The following is a 16,331-nucleotide window of genomic DNA, read 5'->3' on the forward strand; positions in this document are numbered from 1 at the left end:
CTATGAAACACAGATGAAGCTACATTTTAAAAGCTGTGTGAAAAGAAACTAAGTTCACCCTGGCTGCTTAATGGATTTAAGAGTGAAATGATGTGGCTGAGTGTTGCTGGATGAAAGGCTTGATTAAATAATCATCAGTTTTATAAAAGCACTGGAGCACACGGGTGTGTGTTAACACAGTGCCAGGATGGAAGAGAGCAGCAATGACCTTAGAGAAGAAATCATTGCTCCAAGTCAATGTGGACGGAGCTATAAAGTCAGTTCCAAAGTATTTTAAGTTCATCATTCTACACGAAGAAAGACTATCACCGAGTAGCAGAGGTGGGCATCCCCTAAGTGAAAGGGCATGATGGCAGTGGAGTTGCTTAACTTTTCTTAAACTCTACATACCGTAGTTAGCATCTAAGGAAGAATCTTTATCGTCACTGTGTTACCATAACGAAAGTTTTGATGTGAGACAGGCACTGGATGCCCACAGATAACAAACTACACAGACACAAGACATAATATTTCCACACTTCTTCATGAAATCAGTTGATCACACAGACCAACACGCTTCCTGAGAAGCTAAAAGCGTTCAAACAGACTTTAGGGTCTGATAAGACTCGAATCCGAGTCAAAAAAAGTCTGATATCACCCAACTTTCTGTCGATGACAGACTAATGCCTGCAGTAAATACCGTGCAACCATTTTAAACCTTCATTGACGGGTGTCCAGCCAGTCATTTTCTGAGAAACTAGATTGGCTAATAGGTGTTACCAGTAGTGTTATTGTAACATGTAACAGGCAGCAATCCTCTCAGCAGGGGGCAACAGCACATACAGCTTTTTGAAATGCGCTATTCGTTTTTGATTTAAAGGTCTTGAATCGTTTACCTTTTGGAAGTGGCTCAAACGGTGCATTGCCCGGGTGGGTTGGATCTGAGGAAATGCGCCTGGCCCTTTTCTGGACTTGTGCAGCATGAAACGTGTCTAGATCTTTTAGACGGCATCCGAAAATCCCCTGTGCAGTCTTCACTAACCGTGCAAGATCCTTCCTCTCATGCACTATGCAGCTCCTGTACAACGCTGTTATGCTTAGAGACCAGATGCTTTCTATTGTGGCTCTAAAAAGTTTATTAACAGCTGAGTACACAGTTTAGGCATTTCCAGTTGCCTGAGGAAGAAGAGCTCTTTTTGGGCCTTCTTCACAAGGTGGGAGATATTTCTCAAGCCAGGAGAGTTTATAGGTTTATAGTAATGTCAGAAAAAGGGCTGCAATCCCTCCACAATGATGTGGCTTCACCTTTGCTCAATGAGTAACACCAGTGTAAAATCTGATGGTGTTTTTGTAAATTTCAGGGTAACTTTTATGCTTAAAGTCTTTCTGTAGAATTGAAAGTGCGTGTATACGTCTATGTGCCACATTTTGAAATATTAGCTTAATGCACAATAGGGCTGGGCAATTATTCAATAACAATATACATATCGATCGATAGACGTATATCGATGAGGGAGTCAATAAAAAGTTCAAAAGTTCAATCGTTTTCCTTCCTTTTGCATCCTAGCTTATCGTGTAGGCTAATACTAGTCATTACATCCTCCCAACCAATCACAAACGCAGACCCAGGAACGCTCCCTTGAAAGAGTTCAGAGAGCACGTTCTTTTTTTTCTCTTTTTAAAAACGTGCAGTTTTGGTAAAAAAAAAAAAAGAAAAGTGGTTGAATAAGGGGTTGAGTTTGAATTCAGTGTTTGTGTGTTTTCTGTCTAAAAATAGATCGCTAAGTAACAGTATAAAATGGCCAGGGCTGCACTTTGTTGATCATTTTTGATAAACTAAATTTGTTGATAATTATCAATATCGATCAATATGATTTGTATTTTATGCTTTATTTCTATATAGCCAAGCCCTAATGCACAATAAGCACATGTCAGAACCAGACTGAACAGCATGACGCACATTAGTCTCCACCAGTTTGTTTGGATGAAAACAAAAAATGTTTTAACCACACATTTCTACAAGAGTTACATTTCAACAGACGCTGCTGTATCTGCCAACATGACTGTAAAAGCAGTAACACAAGTAACGGATGGCTGCGCGTTATCTCACAAAGCACATCCTTGTTTAGATTCTGCTGTGTAAAAGCAGCCAGATGAAGCAAACCCAAACATTTCTGGGCCCTGGTGGCCTAAACTCAAGAATCCAGTAACTTTAGACGGCCCCATTTGCCAAATCATTTATTACAGGTTTTATCTTTCTTGAGTCGAGTAACAGCCAAACTGAAAGAAAAACGGCGCTTAGAAAAAGCTTGACAATGGAAGCTGCGGTTATATTTTTCTAACATCTTTTGCTGGTTATGCGTATGTTGAAGGAATGTGTTTTAGTGGCAAAACGTTGGGCTGCGTAATTTAGATGGGAAAGGCCAAATAATTGGTAAAACATTGTAATAAAAAAACAAAACAGGCTTCAGGCGCAATATTCTGCTATCTTTTCAAACAGATATCCTGAAAAAAGCCCCAGTGGGGAAATAGGAGATACAATATTTGCAGCGATGATCCATCCTGTTTCCCCCTCACACAGTGGAAACAATACATCAGTGGCCCCGTAAATATTCCTCTCAGACTGCTTTGAATCACATGTACAGTCCCTTGGAAATGTATTCACAGAACTTGACTTTATCCACTTTTAGTCACATCTCCACCGCAAACATGGACGTTTTTTTTATTGGGATGTTACATGACTGATCATCGTAGTGCATCATTGGGAAGTGGAAGGTTATTTATGGATGAAAAATATGAAAAGTACATTTGCATTAAGTGTCCCACGTCAATGCTCACGCCTTTCACAGCAAAAACAAAAACATGAATATTTTTTGATCATCCAAAAACGTCCCATTGCAGCTGTAATTGTACTTTTGGTCATCGTCCTGCTGAAGCTGAAGCACTATGTTTTGATCCGGTGACCTATGCATCCACTCCAAGATGCCAACGCCTTGCTACCTAACCACTAGGCCACCCCTGCCACTTCAGACACTAATAATCTCACAAGGCACTGTAGCTGTGTGTTAAGTAAATGGTGAGGAGGCTTTTAAAGTCTTTTAAAACTCTAACTAAAATGTTTTTCTTCCATCTAAGTTCTAAAGGTTCAATAATGTTTGCGCACAACGTTCCCTCTTGAAAATAATTATATAATTATGTCAACATTTGACTACAAACGAGGACATGTTTGCCAGGATTCAAGTGGAACTATACGGCTCAAAAATAATTAAAAGGAAAAGGAAGCCTTGGTAAACACATCAGATCTCAATTGGAAAACAAATGCTGCTGGATATCCCTACTGATGTGGAGCAGGTAATGTGTTAGGAACAAAAAGATGCCACATGACTGGATGAAAAGGATCAACCCACAGAGGGATTAATCTGATGTCACAGAGAAAGTGAAACTAAACTGATGAATCGGGGCTGTTTCACTTCTGAAATGTGATGCAGCTCCTCCAGAACCTTCCCCACCTGTCCCATTAGCCCAATAGAGGATGTCAGGCCCAGAGGCCCCCATCATGAAGTCTGTTTGAAATGACTTGGTCAGAGACATTCACGGCAGGTGATGGAGGTGACTTTGTAGAGCTCTGGCAGAACTCGCCCCTTTCCTTCTGGCACAAAGGAGCAGATACCAGTCCTTCTGATGGGCTTAGAACCTCTGAAGGTCCTGCCCAGCTCTCCTAGAGAAACTCTGTCTTCTGGAATCTCCTCCGAGTTCTTCAGACTGTACTGAGAGACACAGCCAACCCTTTGGCTATGGCACGTGCTGATGTACTGCCTGTGTAACCTCTGCAGGGTCCAGCTATCGCCTCACGCCACCAGTACAGACACTGATCCTGGTTAAATACTAAAAACCAGTAAAAAGCATGAAAAAAAGGACTTGATGTTACACATTGATTAAAAAGTGTTCCCTTCAATTTTTTTGAGCAGAGTATATAAAGCTCTTTCATTATTTTCCTACCAAAGAATACAGCAAAAGAAAAAAAATGTAATTACCTTGTCATAAAAGGCATTGAAATAAAAGGCAAAAACCAGGGAGCGCACACACTAAATAAATATGTACTAGGTAAATGAGTTTAATGTACCACACCTATACACATTCTGAAGTCTAGCACCAACTCTGCATTTAAAGCATAACACATTGTTTTTTTTAATGAACCGTGAAATAAGACAGCAGTTTGAACTGAACATTGAACTGTACCTACTGTATGCACACGTTAAACCCGACTTTTGATGTATAAAGGGTCAGCACAGCGAGTGTCTTTTTTCCACAAGGGGCTGTCCGCGTGGTTAGGAAGGAAACTTTTAGCCATGCCGAGGAGCACGGTAGCCCAAATGACGCAGACCTCGCAGACGCGCCAAGCATAAACCAACCAGGCTTTAAAAGAAGCCCAACAAGCTCAGAAAGAAAGCCGGCTCTGTTCAGCGGACTCGACAAAGGGTTCCTCAAACAATTAAGAACATTACGGTCGGACATATCGGTCGATAGACGTGTGGTGCAATAGGAAAAGAAAGGGTCAATAAAAAGTTCAATAGAAGAATAGTTTTCCTTCCTTTTGCATTCTAGCCTATCACGTAGGTTAATACTACAGTCATTACATCCTCCCAACCAATCACAAACGCAGACCCAGCAACTCACCAAGCTCCGCCCCCTTTAAATGGCTCAAAGAACCTGTTTTCTTTTTTCTTTTTAAAAACTTGGCAGTTTTGGTAAAAAAAAATGGTTTAATAATTGGTTGTGTTTTCTGTATCTAAAAGTAGGTTATAAAGCAACAGCATAAATGGCCAGAGCTGCACTTACAATAAACATTTTGAATTTTTTTTGATAATTTTTGATATCCATAAATATGGTTTCTATTTTATTCATATGCTTTTGTCTATATCGTCCAGCACAGTGTTGAGGACAACCCTGAGCATCCTCTTAATCAGTCATCAGACTGTCTTTACAACAAGTGTCTTCAGTCAGAGGCTTCTCCAGAGCCGCTGTAAGACAGAGCGCTACAGGAGATCCTTCCTGCCTGCAACCATCAGCATCTACAACAACCTTTCTAAAAAAAAAAAAAAAAAAACACGAGTTACACCAGCATTTGACTTCTCTTTGGGACTAATTAAGTATTTTTGTATTCACCTAAAGTACTTAGATTATTAACAGAAGCCAAAACAAGAGGATGCTAAAGTGTGAACGCCTTTTAGTTAGAGGTCCTACTTCAATGTATCAAATGCAGCCTTGTAGGTTTATTTCAATTTAATTAAAAAATACTTTATTTATCCCAGAGGGAAATGAAATCTTTCCCAACTAATGTGGTGTATCTTTACCCGCATTACGGAAAAATAACTGTAATATCCCCACAAACTTTAAAAGGAATAGTGGAACTTGAATGAATTTGGGGAAAACACTCAGAAAACAGCCCAGTGAAAGCAGAGGATGGACAAAGTGCTGCTTACGCTCATCCTCCCTCAGCACTATGCGAGCAGCAGTGATTTAACGAGCTCTTACTTCAGGTTGTTTGGGGATTTAAAGAAGTCCACGGAGAAGCCAAAGTAGCTTCCCTCTGGCCCGGTGTACTCGAAGGGCTTCTCCGCGTCCAGGTTGAAGGCGGCGGCGCGCTGGAAGCTCAAACACCCCAGAAGGAGCAGCCCGACGGCCGCCCGTCCTCCTGCCATGGCCGCTGCGGTGGCTGCCGGAGATCCCCCGCGGCTTCGACGCCGACCCTGGACCACGTTCCCCACTCACTTGGTCACTTACTCCGAGGCGCTAATCCACCCACGGAGTCACCTTCGGCGAGCTGGAGCTCTCCCCGCAGCCGGCAGAGAGGTAGTCGTGTGAGGGGATTCTCCGCTTCTCGCTGGAGCCAGAGAGCGAAGCAAGCCGAGGGGGGTAGCAGGGAGCCCGAGTCCGGTTCGGTTCGGTCCGGTGCTCCTTCGGACGTTTCACTGCTTGTTCGTGGCTGACAAAAGACACAGAATGTCGAGAACAACCCCCCCAAGACCGAGGCCAAGACCGCTCCAGTACCAGGAATGTGTGGAAATGTGTCAGGAGAGGCTCGTTCCGCTGTGATTAAGCGGCCGCTAAAAACCCCGGCTGTCAACATCCGCTGGGTTTCCTTTTCCTTTCAAAATAAAAGCACTCAGCAACGCGTGGAAACGTTTAACCAGTGGTTCAGCTTACGGTTGCTGTGATTTTAAAATAACTGGACTTGGACTTTGTCAGTGGAAAACAAAATAAAAAAGGATTAAAAATATTATCCATTGGCATTTGATGGATTGAAGAAACCATTTAATTGGACTAGAGCAATCTTATGAAAAATGTATCCAAAAAGTTCCATGAATTCACATCTTTAAGTGGGAAAGTTGGAGGTTTCGAATTAACCTGACCTCAAAATCCATTTTGTCTTCCCTATGGCCAAAGTAAAACATTTTATTTGTGAATTTGAGCACTTTTACATCAATAAATCTTTAATGCACAGTAAGATGTCTCTCTCCCCCGTTCAGGACTTACAAGCTTCTGCGTTACATTGATGAACAGTCTGCCGAGTGTATACAGCTTCCGTGTATATATCCTTTTACTTCTTATTTTACTGTATTCTTATTTTTTTGTTTGCACCATCAATACCAAGTCAAATTCCTTGTAAGTGCAAACCTACTTGGCGATTAAACTTGATTCTGATTTTGATTCTGATGCAACCTTTAGTGAATCCCAGATGAACATCCCTTAATATGTTGCTACAGTGTTTCAAAGAGCTTATACATTAGGTTGCAATTGGTAATAATAGTGTGGTGAAACAAAAACCACAGGTCTTCAAAGAACTGTGGGATAGTCTAGTTTAAGGTCATTCCCACTTTTTTCAGACTTCACAGTTAAATGGACCACAGCATAGACAGCAGCACTTAGTTCCAGGTTCACTGCTTTGCCTGCTTCTTGTTGTACCAGATATGCTCAAACTGTTTTCCGTGTGACTTTTCCTGGGAGACGTTTCAGATGAAACAAAGTGGTTGAACATCTCATCTTTCTTGGCCCGGTAAACAAGATCTGAAGCATTACAGACCTCATCTGTCTCTGTTAAGGTCGATGCCCATGATTCACCAAGAAGAAACAGAGGGGGGGTGACATCATGGCAGAGTGTCATAGCAGTCTTATATTTTCCATGCAGAGTCGGGCTGTTTGTTACTTTTGTTGCTCAGTGTGTCTCAGTATGCACACTAACAGTTCCCAGGACCTTTCAAAAGAATGCAGGCCCACAGCATTACAGAAGCCCCTCCATACTTAACAGTGGAAAAGAGGTGCTTCTCTGGATATTCATCTTCTGTTTCATGACACCTAACTGGAGTGTAGATGAAGTTGCAGGAAAAAAAAAATCATTATTAGTTTCATCTTATCAAAGCCCCGAGCTCCAGTTTAAGTCTCAAGTAGAGCAAACTCCATAAGTTTCTTTCTGACTTTCTCAAATAGTACTTAAAATGAAAGATGGGGCTCTTACATTCATGAAGCATAGAAGACTCTATTACTCCAGATGTTGCTTTTTAGAGGCCAATTGATGTGATGCTGTTCACTGAAACACATGAGCCTGTAACCTCTGAATATTTTTAAGCCATGGATATGTTGAGTGCGTGCATGCAGTTGTTTGCCCTGTTTTTGCCTCTCATTCAACGATAACCCAAGAGAGGCACCAGCCTCCCAACAACCTGTTATGGATAAGTGGGTATAGATGATGGAGGTATGGCTAGAGAAATAGCTATCCATCCAATGCATTCACTGTCTGTGCATGCTTATCCATGCAGGGTGACGGGGGATGGTGCCTATTTCCAGCAGTCAATGGGAGAGAGGCGGAGTACAGAATGGTTGCCATTCCATGGCAGAGATGGATAACTAGCGTTAAATAAGTACCTTTATTTTGAAGGCCAAATGTTTCTGTCATGGTTTCCCCATCTCTCTGTGTTTATATTTACACACTAAACTCTTGATGGACAACAGGAAGTTTATTCCGGAGCATCAGACAGAAGAGGCAGACAGTTCTGCATGAGACAGCTGTCAGCCGAGATAAGGAATTTCTCTCATCCCGTCCTCTTCTGCTCCAGCCAGCTGGAGGTCATCAGTTCACTGTTATCAGTGCCATGAAGAGTAACAAAAAAAACAAAAAAAAACAAAAGGAAATACAATACTAGATTAACAACCATAATTTACTGGAAGTTTTGGTTTTAATTGGAAAAAATGCATAAAAATCATCAAAGTATGAGTTGAAAATATGGTTGCGGCTGCTCACCGGAAAGGGAAACGTAAACCCGCTCTGTATATTAGATAACTCGCCGCTAAACGTACACTTTACCCAGAACTCAGTTTCCTGTCTTTTAATGATAACTTCACAAAGTAAATTAAAACAAAGACACTTTTTTTTGCCTTGGTGTAAGACAAGGCAACTTTATTTGTGTAGCCATATTTCAGTACAAGGACAACACAAAGTGCTTTACATGATTAAAACATAGAAAAAATAAAAACAGAGTAAAAGCAAGTAAAAAAAAAAACAGTTGTTATAATTAAAATGTTGGAACATTTTTGTTGATACTAGAGCAGACCGTGAAAAAGCACTCTGATTGGACGTAAAGGGAATCTCTTGGCCAAATGTCCCTATTTTATTTTACAGTGAAGAAATAGTTACAAATTTAACAGATATCTTCTTTAGACAAAGGCAGACACACATCGTCTGCTTTAGATGAACTAAGCATTTTGACCTGCTGGTGATTGTTTTAAGATTTGTCTTTCAGCTTTGTACTGGTGTAACGGTATCTCTCTTTGAAAACTGGATAAAAAGAAGGCCACTTGAAAAATAAATATTGTGGGAAAATCTTCATATCCGTTCAAAGAGATTACTCATTTAAAGACAGATATGTTGTAACTTAAGACTGGCAAGTGGTTTATCCAGTTGCTAGCCAGACATCAGAACAGAAAACTTCAGTTCAGGTTTAAGTTCAAGTCATGTTTTTATACTCAAACCAGTGGTTTTCTTCACTTGAATTAAGATTTAGCGTTAAAAAACGTTAATATTGTGAAACCTGGGATCCCAGGAAAAGAGAAGTCAATGGAAAACTGTAATTGATCAAGATTAAATTAAGCAAAATGATTATAAAAAGGATTTAAGCATAGATTAATAAAAATAAAAAAAACAATAATATTACCAAAGATGGGGTGAGACATTAATACATATCTAAATAAATAGCTGTTTTTTGGGGGTTTTTTACTATGTTTTTACTGCTATGTTCTCTTAATTAATCTTCTGGTAGTTCATCATAAAAAATATTAAAAAAAAATAATACTGCTGAGCCAAACCCAATTATTTCTATGACTTTCAGTTTAGGGTATTTGCTAAATAGATAACAGGAAATTAAGGAAAGAAATGTATTTCTCTAATATACTGTTCTGATCTGACAGCCACAATGGAATGAGCAGCCACCTGAACGGTGGCCACTTATAATTAATTTATTGATTATAGTTTACATTGTGCATAAACATTGTGCATGAAATGTGACTGTAAAATGGTGTTTACAAGTATGATTTCACAAGTGTTCTTTTTATGTCTTATAATTGTTACTTATTCTGGTCTTTTGTTATGAAGGGAACAGTATTTGTTATAATCTCAGATCAGCAGAAGCTATTATTTGTGTGTATAGTTAAAAAAAACTTTCAAATTGAATCAATTAAAAAAAGACTTGAAAATAAAGAAACTGCCATTATCAGTTTTGATTAAATACATATTTTATATAAACACAGTAAGACATAATATAGGTGCTGACCTGGTTTTATTCTTTATCAAAAATAAAAAGAAGAAAAGAAAAATCACATCCACTGTCTGTAGCGGGTTGAAAAGGATAAATGAAATATCTTTATTTCAAACATCTACAATAACACATAGCTCTATCACATTAAACCCAGTAATACCATTAACAAGTAAATAAACGGATGGATAACAAACTTCACATGTCTGAAAAGGAGCAGGAAGAAACATGAGCCTATTTTATCCTGCCCCCTTCTCCTCTGCTCAGCACCATACCCAACAACACTCACACTCGCATGAAGAAACCACAAAATAGAAGACCTCAAACCCCCAAAGAGAAAACAACACAATAAATCAATGATAAAACCTAAAGAGGCTAAACCCTTTTCTTCTGTACACCTCTTGAGAATCCTACTTCTGTACAACTTGGTGAACTGGATTATGCTTGGACATCTCCTGAGCTCCACGGTCTGACCCCACGGACAGAAATACGGAATGATTTTAGCGTTTAATGGACTCAGATGTAAGCCGAGGAAAGCCCTTGTAAGGACAGACCTTGAGGCTTCTATGCCTCCAACTTTCCTGTGCGTGACTTCAAACCATCTAAGCTAAGGTTCCAACTTGAGTGCCAAGCTGAGCCAAGTGACTGTCCCTTTTCACGAAAGTGAACGTAATGTTGGCTTCAGAGGACATTACATGCGGTGTTACAGTGAGAACATCTGGATAACCCGCCTGGCTCCAGCTGAGCTACACTTCCCTCGATTTCTTTGTCTACAAATCTGCGAACAGTCACGTCTGCACCCAGCCAGAAGTCGGCGAGTGAGCCTGTTGGGGGCTTTTTCGTCTTATTTGGCCATGAACTGCTCCGAAAAAGTGCAACAATGAAGTGTGCACACAAGAATGTGTGGCAGAACTCCCAAGAGATTCTCGGGGTGTGTGCGTGCGTATGTTTGTGTGTGTGTGTGTGTGTCGGGGGGGGGGGGAGGTAATGTGTGAGTTAGCTTTTAATGCTTTCAGTCTGAAACATCTGACAAGGCTATGAGGTATCAAGATAAATGTGTTTCTAAGCAGGAGAGCGTGTTTGGGAACAGAGCGGTGTGAGGCAGAGACAACACGGTGTGTGTGTGTGTGTGTTTCTATGTGTGTGTGTGTGACAGGAGAGTTGGTGTAAAACAAATTGTGTAAGCCAAAGCTATGCCGGTTACGTAAGCCGCCGGGCCCAGATGCATGCAGGTTTGGCTTCGGCCTGTTGTGTAGCTCATGCACTCTTGATTGGCCGTCCTCATCATCACCAGTCTGAGTTTTTGTTTTGGGTGGGGGTTGGTTGGTGTGAGCATTTTTTGCAAAGTGAGGGTATTTTGGCTGCTCTCGTTTTAGACTGGCCTTTAAAAGGGCTGCTTAACGACCGAGACCAATGAGGAGTTACAGTAAGGGTAGGGACGATAGTGCCAGAACCTGCAGCAGTCTTCACATTTAGTCAGGTGACAACTAACATGAAGGGGTACATACTTGTAAAGAGGAAAGAAAACGATGCAGAGTTTGCAAGTTGTTTCAGAAACGCAAATCTAATTATGTGTTGTTCACATGTTTACTTCCGCTGCAATCACAGCTGCAAGTCTTTTGGGGTGTGTCTCTACCAGCTTTGCACATCTAGAGACTAAACTTGCTGTTATACTCATCAGAGGCGGTTTTTGATAAGGACAATGTGGCTTTCTGCCCAGGGCGGCAAACTGGAGCGGGCCACTTTGCAGCAAATTGATAGTTAGCTGTCAGTTGCAATCACATGGAAGCTCTATTACTTATTGTTTGTAAATGTCACCTCTTGTGGAGTGCACAGTACATGCAAGAAAGCACTGCTGTACATATTGAGTGGCTGATGACACGGAAATTGGTGTCTGATTCACAGTTTATGTCTTGGTGCCGGATTAAGAGTTTTTTTTCTGTTTCGTTCTGAGCCTGGACTGAATTTGACCATCCCAAGTTTAAAAATTGTATATATTATGATTTCATATTAACCAATCATAATGACTATGTATCACCCTCCATATTAAGGGAAACACTCAAATTTGTACTGAGGGGACAGATAATATAATTTTCAGCTTCGTGTAATAAAAAAAGAAAACAGAAACAAGAAGAGCTAATTGATTCTATTCTTAAAATTGATCATCAATATTCAACAACTCCAACACCTGAATTATCCAAAGAAAAATTTAATCTAAAAGCAAAGTATGATTTTTTATCTATCGAAAAGACAGAACAGAACCTGTTAAGATCACGTACACTCTTTTATGAACATGGGGAGAAGGCAGGACGCCTACTTGCTCATCAGATAAAGGCTAAATCTTCTGCCCAACTCATATCATCAATTAGGAAAACACCTCAACAGCAGACAATAGATCCCAAGGAAATTAATGATACTTTTTATTCTAACATTTTATTCTGCGCTATACACCTCCGAATTTCCTCAGGACACTTCCTGTATGGTTAATTTCTTTGGAACGCTAAATACTCCAACAATTACGCTGGAACAAAGGGACAACTTGGACAGGCCACTGAGTAGACAGGAAGTGGAGAACTCAATCAAAGACATGCAGAAGGAAAGGCCCCTGGACCGGATGGCTTCCCGTTCGAATTCTATAAAAAAAATTCCTCAAAACTGATCCCCTTGCTTCTTACTATGTTTAAGTACTCATTTGAACAGAAAGCTCTGCCTCAGAGTCTCACAGAAGCCCTCATTACAGTTTTACTGAAACCCGGTAAAGACCCAACGGATTATAGGCCGATTTCCTTACTAAATGCTGACATTAAGATACTGTCGAAAGTTCTAGCCTATCGAGTAAACACCATAGTATCAGATGTTATTAAACCTTTACTTAAGAAACCATCTCTTGATCAAGATGAGTTAGTGAATTACAGACCTATATCTAATCTTCTTTTCTTATCTAAAATTCTTGAGAAAGTAGTTGCTAATCAACTATGTGAACATTTACAAAGTAATGACCTACTTGAGGAGTTTCAGTCAGGCTTTAGAGCTCATCATAGCACTGAAACAGCTCTGGTGAAGGTCACTAATGACATTCTCATGGCCTCAGATAATGGACTTGTGTCTATACTTGTCCTGTTAGATCTCAGTGCTGGATTTGATACAGATGATCACAATATTCTCCTACAAAGACTTGAACATACTGTAGGGATTAAGGGAAAAGCATTAGGCTGGTTTAAATCTTACCTGTCGGACAGATTCCAGTTTGTCCATGTTAATAATAAATCCTCCTCAAACTGTAGGGTCACTTGTGGTGTACCACAGGGTTCAGTCCTTGGACCAATTCTATTTACTATATATATGCTTCCGATTGGCAAAATTATCAGACAGCATGGGATTAATTTCCACTGTTATGCTGATGACACTCAGACACTTCACCTCCGGAATATCGCCAAAATTAGAAATATTCTGTCCAGGGGTGACGCTGAAAAACTAGTCCATGCATTTGTTACTTCAAGGCTGGACTATTGTAATTCTTTACTATCAGGAAGTCCACAAAATGCAGTTTGAAGTCTTCAGCTGATCCAAAATGCTGCGGCAAGAGTTCTGATGAAAATCAACAAGAGGGATCATATTTCTCCAATTTTAGCTTTCCTTCATTGGCTTCCTGTTAAATCAAGAATAGAATTTAAAATTCTCCTTCTAACGTATAAAGCCCTTAATAATCAAGCTCCATCATATATCAGAGCTCTGATTACCCCGTATGTTCCTAACAGAGCACTTCGCTCTCAGACTGCAGGTCTGCTGGTGGTTCCTAGAGTCTCTAAAAGTAGAATGGGAGGCAGATCCTTTAGCTATCAGGCTCCTCTCCTGTGGAACCAACTCCCAGTTCTGGTCTGTGAGGCAGACACCCTGTCTACTTTTAAGACTAATCTTAAAACTTTCCTTTTTGACAAAGCTTATAGTTAGAGTGGCTCATGTTACCCTGAGCTATCTCTATAGTTGTGCTGTGATAGGCCTAGGCTGCTGGAGGACATCAGGGTCTAATTTTCTCACTCTACTGATTTCTACTGTTCTTCAGTCTACTGTTCTCCAGTTTTGCATTGTATTACATTGAAATGACTGTCGTCATTTCAGCTTTTAACTTTTTGCTCTCTCTCTTTTTCTTCGTAGTAGGTACACCTGGTCTGGCGTTCTGTTAACTGTGACATCATCCAGAGAAGACGGCTCACCCGCTACTACCATCTAATGTAGAACAGATTACTAGATCAATGTGTGCTTCTGTGCTTTTTTGTCTCTCTTGTTGTGTCTCTGCTCTGTCTTCTGTAACCCCCAGTCGGTCGAGGCAGATAGCTGTTCATACTGAGCCCGGTTCTGCCAGAGGCTTTCCTTCCCGTTAATGGGAGTTTTTCTTCCCACTGTCGCTTCATGCTTGCTCAGTATGAGGGATTGCAGCAAAGCCATGTACAATGCAGACGACTCTCCCTGTGTCTCTACGGTTCCCCAGGAGTGAATGCTTCTTGTCAAGACTTTGATGCAATCAACTGGTTTCCTTACATAGGACATTTTTGACCAATCTGTATAATCTGACCCAATCTGTATAATATGATTGAACTTGATTTTGTAAAGTGCCTTGAGATGACATGTTTCATGATTTGGCGCTATATAAATAAAATTGAATTGAATTGAATTGAATATCATTTCAAATGATCAAACCGGTTTTGTGAGAGGATGTCATTCATTCATTAACATACATAGACTTTTGAATGTGGTGCACTCTCCAGCGTCGGGGGTGAGACCAGAGGTGGTGGTTTCCCTGGATGCGGAGAAGGCATTCGATAGAGTAGAATGGGAATATCTTTTTGCGGTACTAGGTAGATTTGGGTTTGGCCAAAAATGTATGGCTTGGATCCGTCTATTATATTCATCCCCAAAGGCTGCAGTAATAACTAATAATTTATGTTCACAGTACTTTCCTTTATCTAGGGGTACGCGTCAAGGGTGCCCACTTAGCCCACTACTGTTCATATTAGCGATCGAGCCCTTGTCAATTAAATTTAGAACAACACCGTCCATACATGGCATTACAAGAATGGGGATGGAATATAAAGCCTCCTTGTATGCTGATGATCTTTTAATTTTCTTATCAGATACGCTATCCTGCAAATCTAAACTTTTGAAGATTCTGGCGGATTTTGGTGGTTTTTCAGGTTATAAAATCAACTATTCAAAAAGTGTGTGTTTTCCCATCAACGATTCGGCGAAGCAGATTCCAGACACAAGCTTGCCATTCTGTATATCACATTCCGGTTTTAAGTACTTAGGAATAAATATCACCCCATCCTTTTCTGAACTATTTAAAGCCAACTACGTTCCCATTATAGAAAAACTAAAATCTGACCTCCAGAGATGGAATGCTATCTATCTTTCTCTAGCTGGAAAAATCAACTGCATCAAAATGAATGTGTTACCTAGATTCCCGGTCTTTCTACCGAAATCCTTCTTCCGTTCAATTGATGCATTACTCTGAAGTTTTATATGGGGAGGCAAATCTTCAAGACTTCGTAAAGCATTGCTTGAAAGGCCAAGAAAGGGGGGTGGGCTTGCTCTCCCAAATTTCAGGGTTTATTATTGGGCAGCGAATCTGCAAAAAATAATTTACTGGTTTCAGGCTCCAGACACGGGTTGGTGCAGTGAAGAGGCAAAGCTCTGTAATCTGTCAACACTTCCTGCACTGTTAACAACAAAACTCCCTCTCTCCCCATGACGGTTTTCCTCAAGTCCGGTAGTGCGTTCAACATTAAGAATTTGGATACAGTTTAGGCAAGCATTTAAATTGTCTGACCTTTCTATGCTAAGTCCTATATGTAATAACCACCTTTTTCCAGCCGCCAATCTCGATATTACCTTTACACAATGGGGCACTAGGGGTCTTACATGCAGGGATTTTTTTTTATAGATAACACTTTTCCTACTTTCACAGATCTGGCCAACAAACACTCTAACATCAAAACTGGATGTTATACTAAAGACCCCCATAACTTTAAAGGGTCAAATCTCTAATTTCCATCCATTTAATCCCTCATGGGGTCGCTGGTGCCTATCTCCAGTGTTCACTGGGCGAGAGGCGGGGTTCACCTGAACAGGTCACCAGTCTGTCGCAGGGCAACACAGAGAGACAAACAGGACAAACAACTTTTCACGCACACCTAAGGACAATTTGGAGAAGCCAATTAACCTAACAGTCATGTTTTTGGACTGTGGGAGGAAGCCGGAGTACCTATCATACTGAGAGATTAGGGATGCAACACCAAAGCATTGCCAAACTGGGAAAACAAATCCTTTTAAATGTTACCAACCGTGTCTGACGGATCCAAACATGTTTTTGGCTGAATCGTCTCACCCAAACAATTTTAAATCTAGTTTCCACAGAAAAGCTTCTTTTTTTTATTAGACTGCAAAGTCCTAAACGTTTCGTCACTTTGTGTCTCAATGGAACAGCACCAGCCAGACTACAAATTTTTGTCTACTTCCTTCTTATTACATCTTACATTCACCTGTTTA

At 40.5% G+C, this 16,331-nt stretch overlaps 1 protein-coding gene across 1 annotated transcript in view; it reads right to left on the reverse strand.

Moving 5' to 3' along the window:
* itgav (integrin, alpha V) overlaps positions 1-6,097 on the reverse strand; it is a 55,321-nt gene extending 49,224 nt beyond the window's left edge. The window contains exon 1 of the mRNA XM_012882756.3: positions 5,515-6,097. Within this exon, the coding sequence (XP_012738210.2) occupies positions 5,515-5,681 (167 nt within the window). The 5' untranslated portion in view covers positions 5,682-6,097. The remainder of the gene's footprint in view (positions 1-5,514) is intronic.
* Positions 6,098-16,331: the final 10,234 nt, after the last annotated feature.

The sequence above is a fragment of the Fundulus heteroclitus genome, chromosome 7, assembly GCF_011125445.2.
Source record: "Fundulus heteroclitus isolate FHET01 chromosome 7, MU-UCD_Fhet_4.1, whole genome shotgun sequence".
In the NCBI taxonomy this organism is placed as follows: Eukaryota; Metazoa; Chordata; class Actinopteri; order Cyprinodontiformes; family Fundulidae; genus Fundulus; species Fundulus heteroclitus.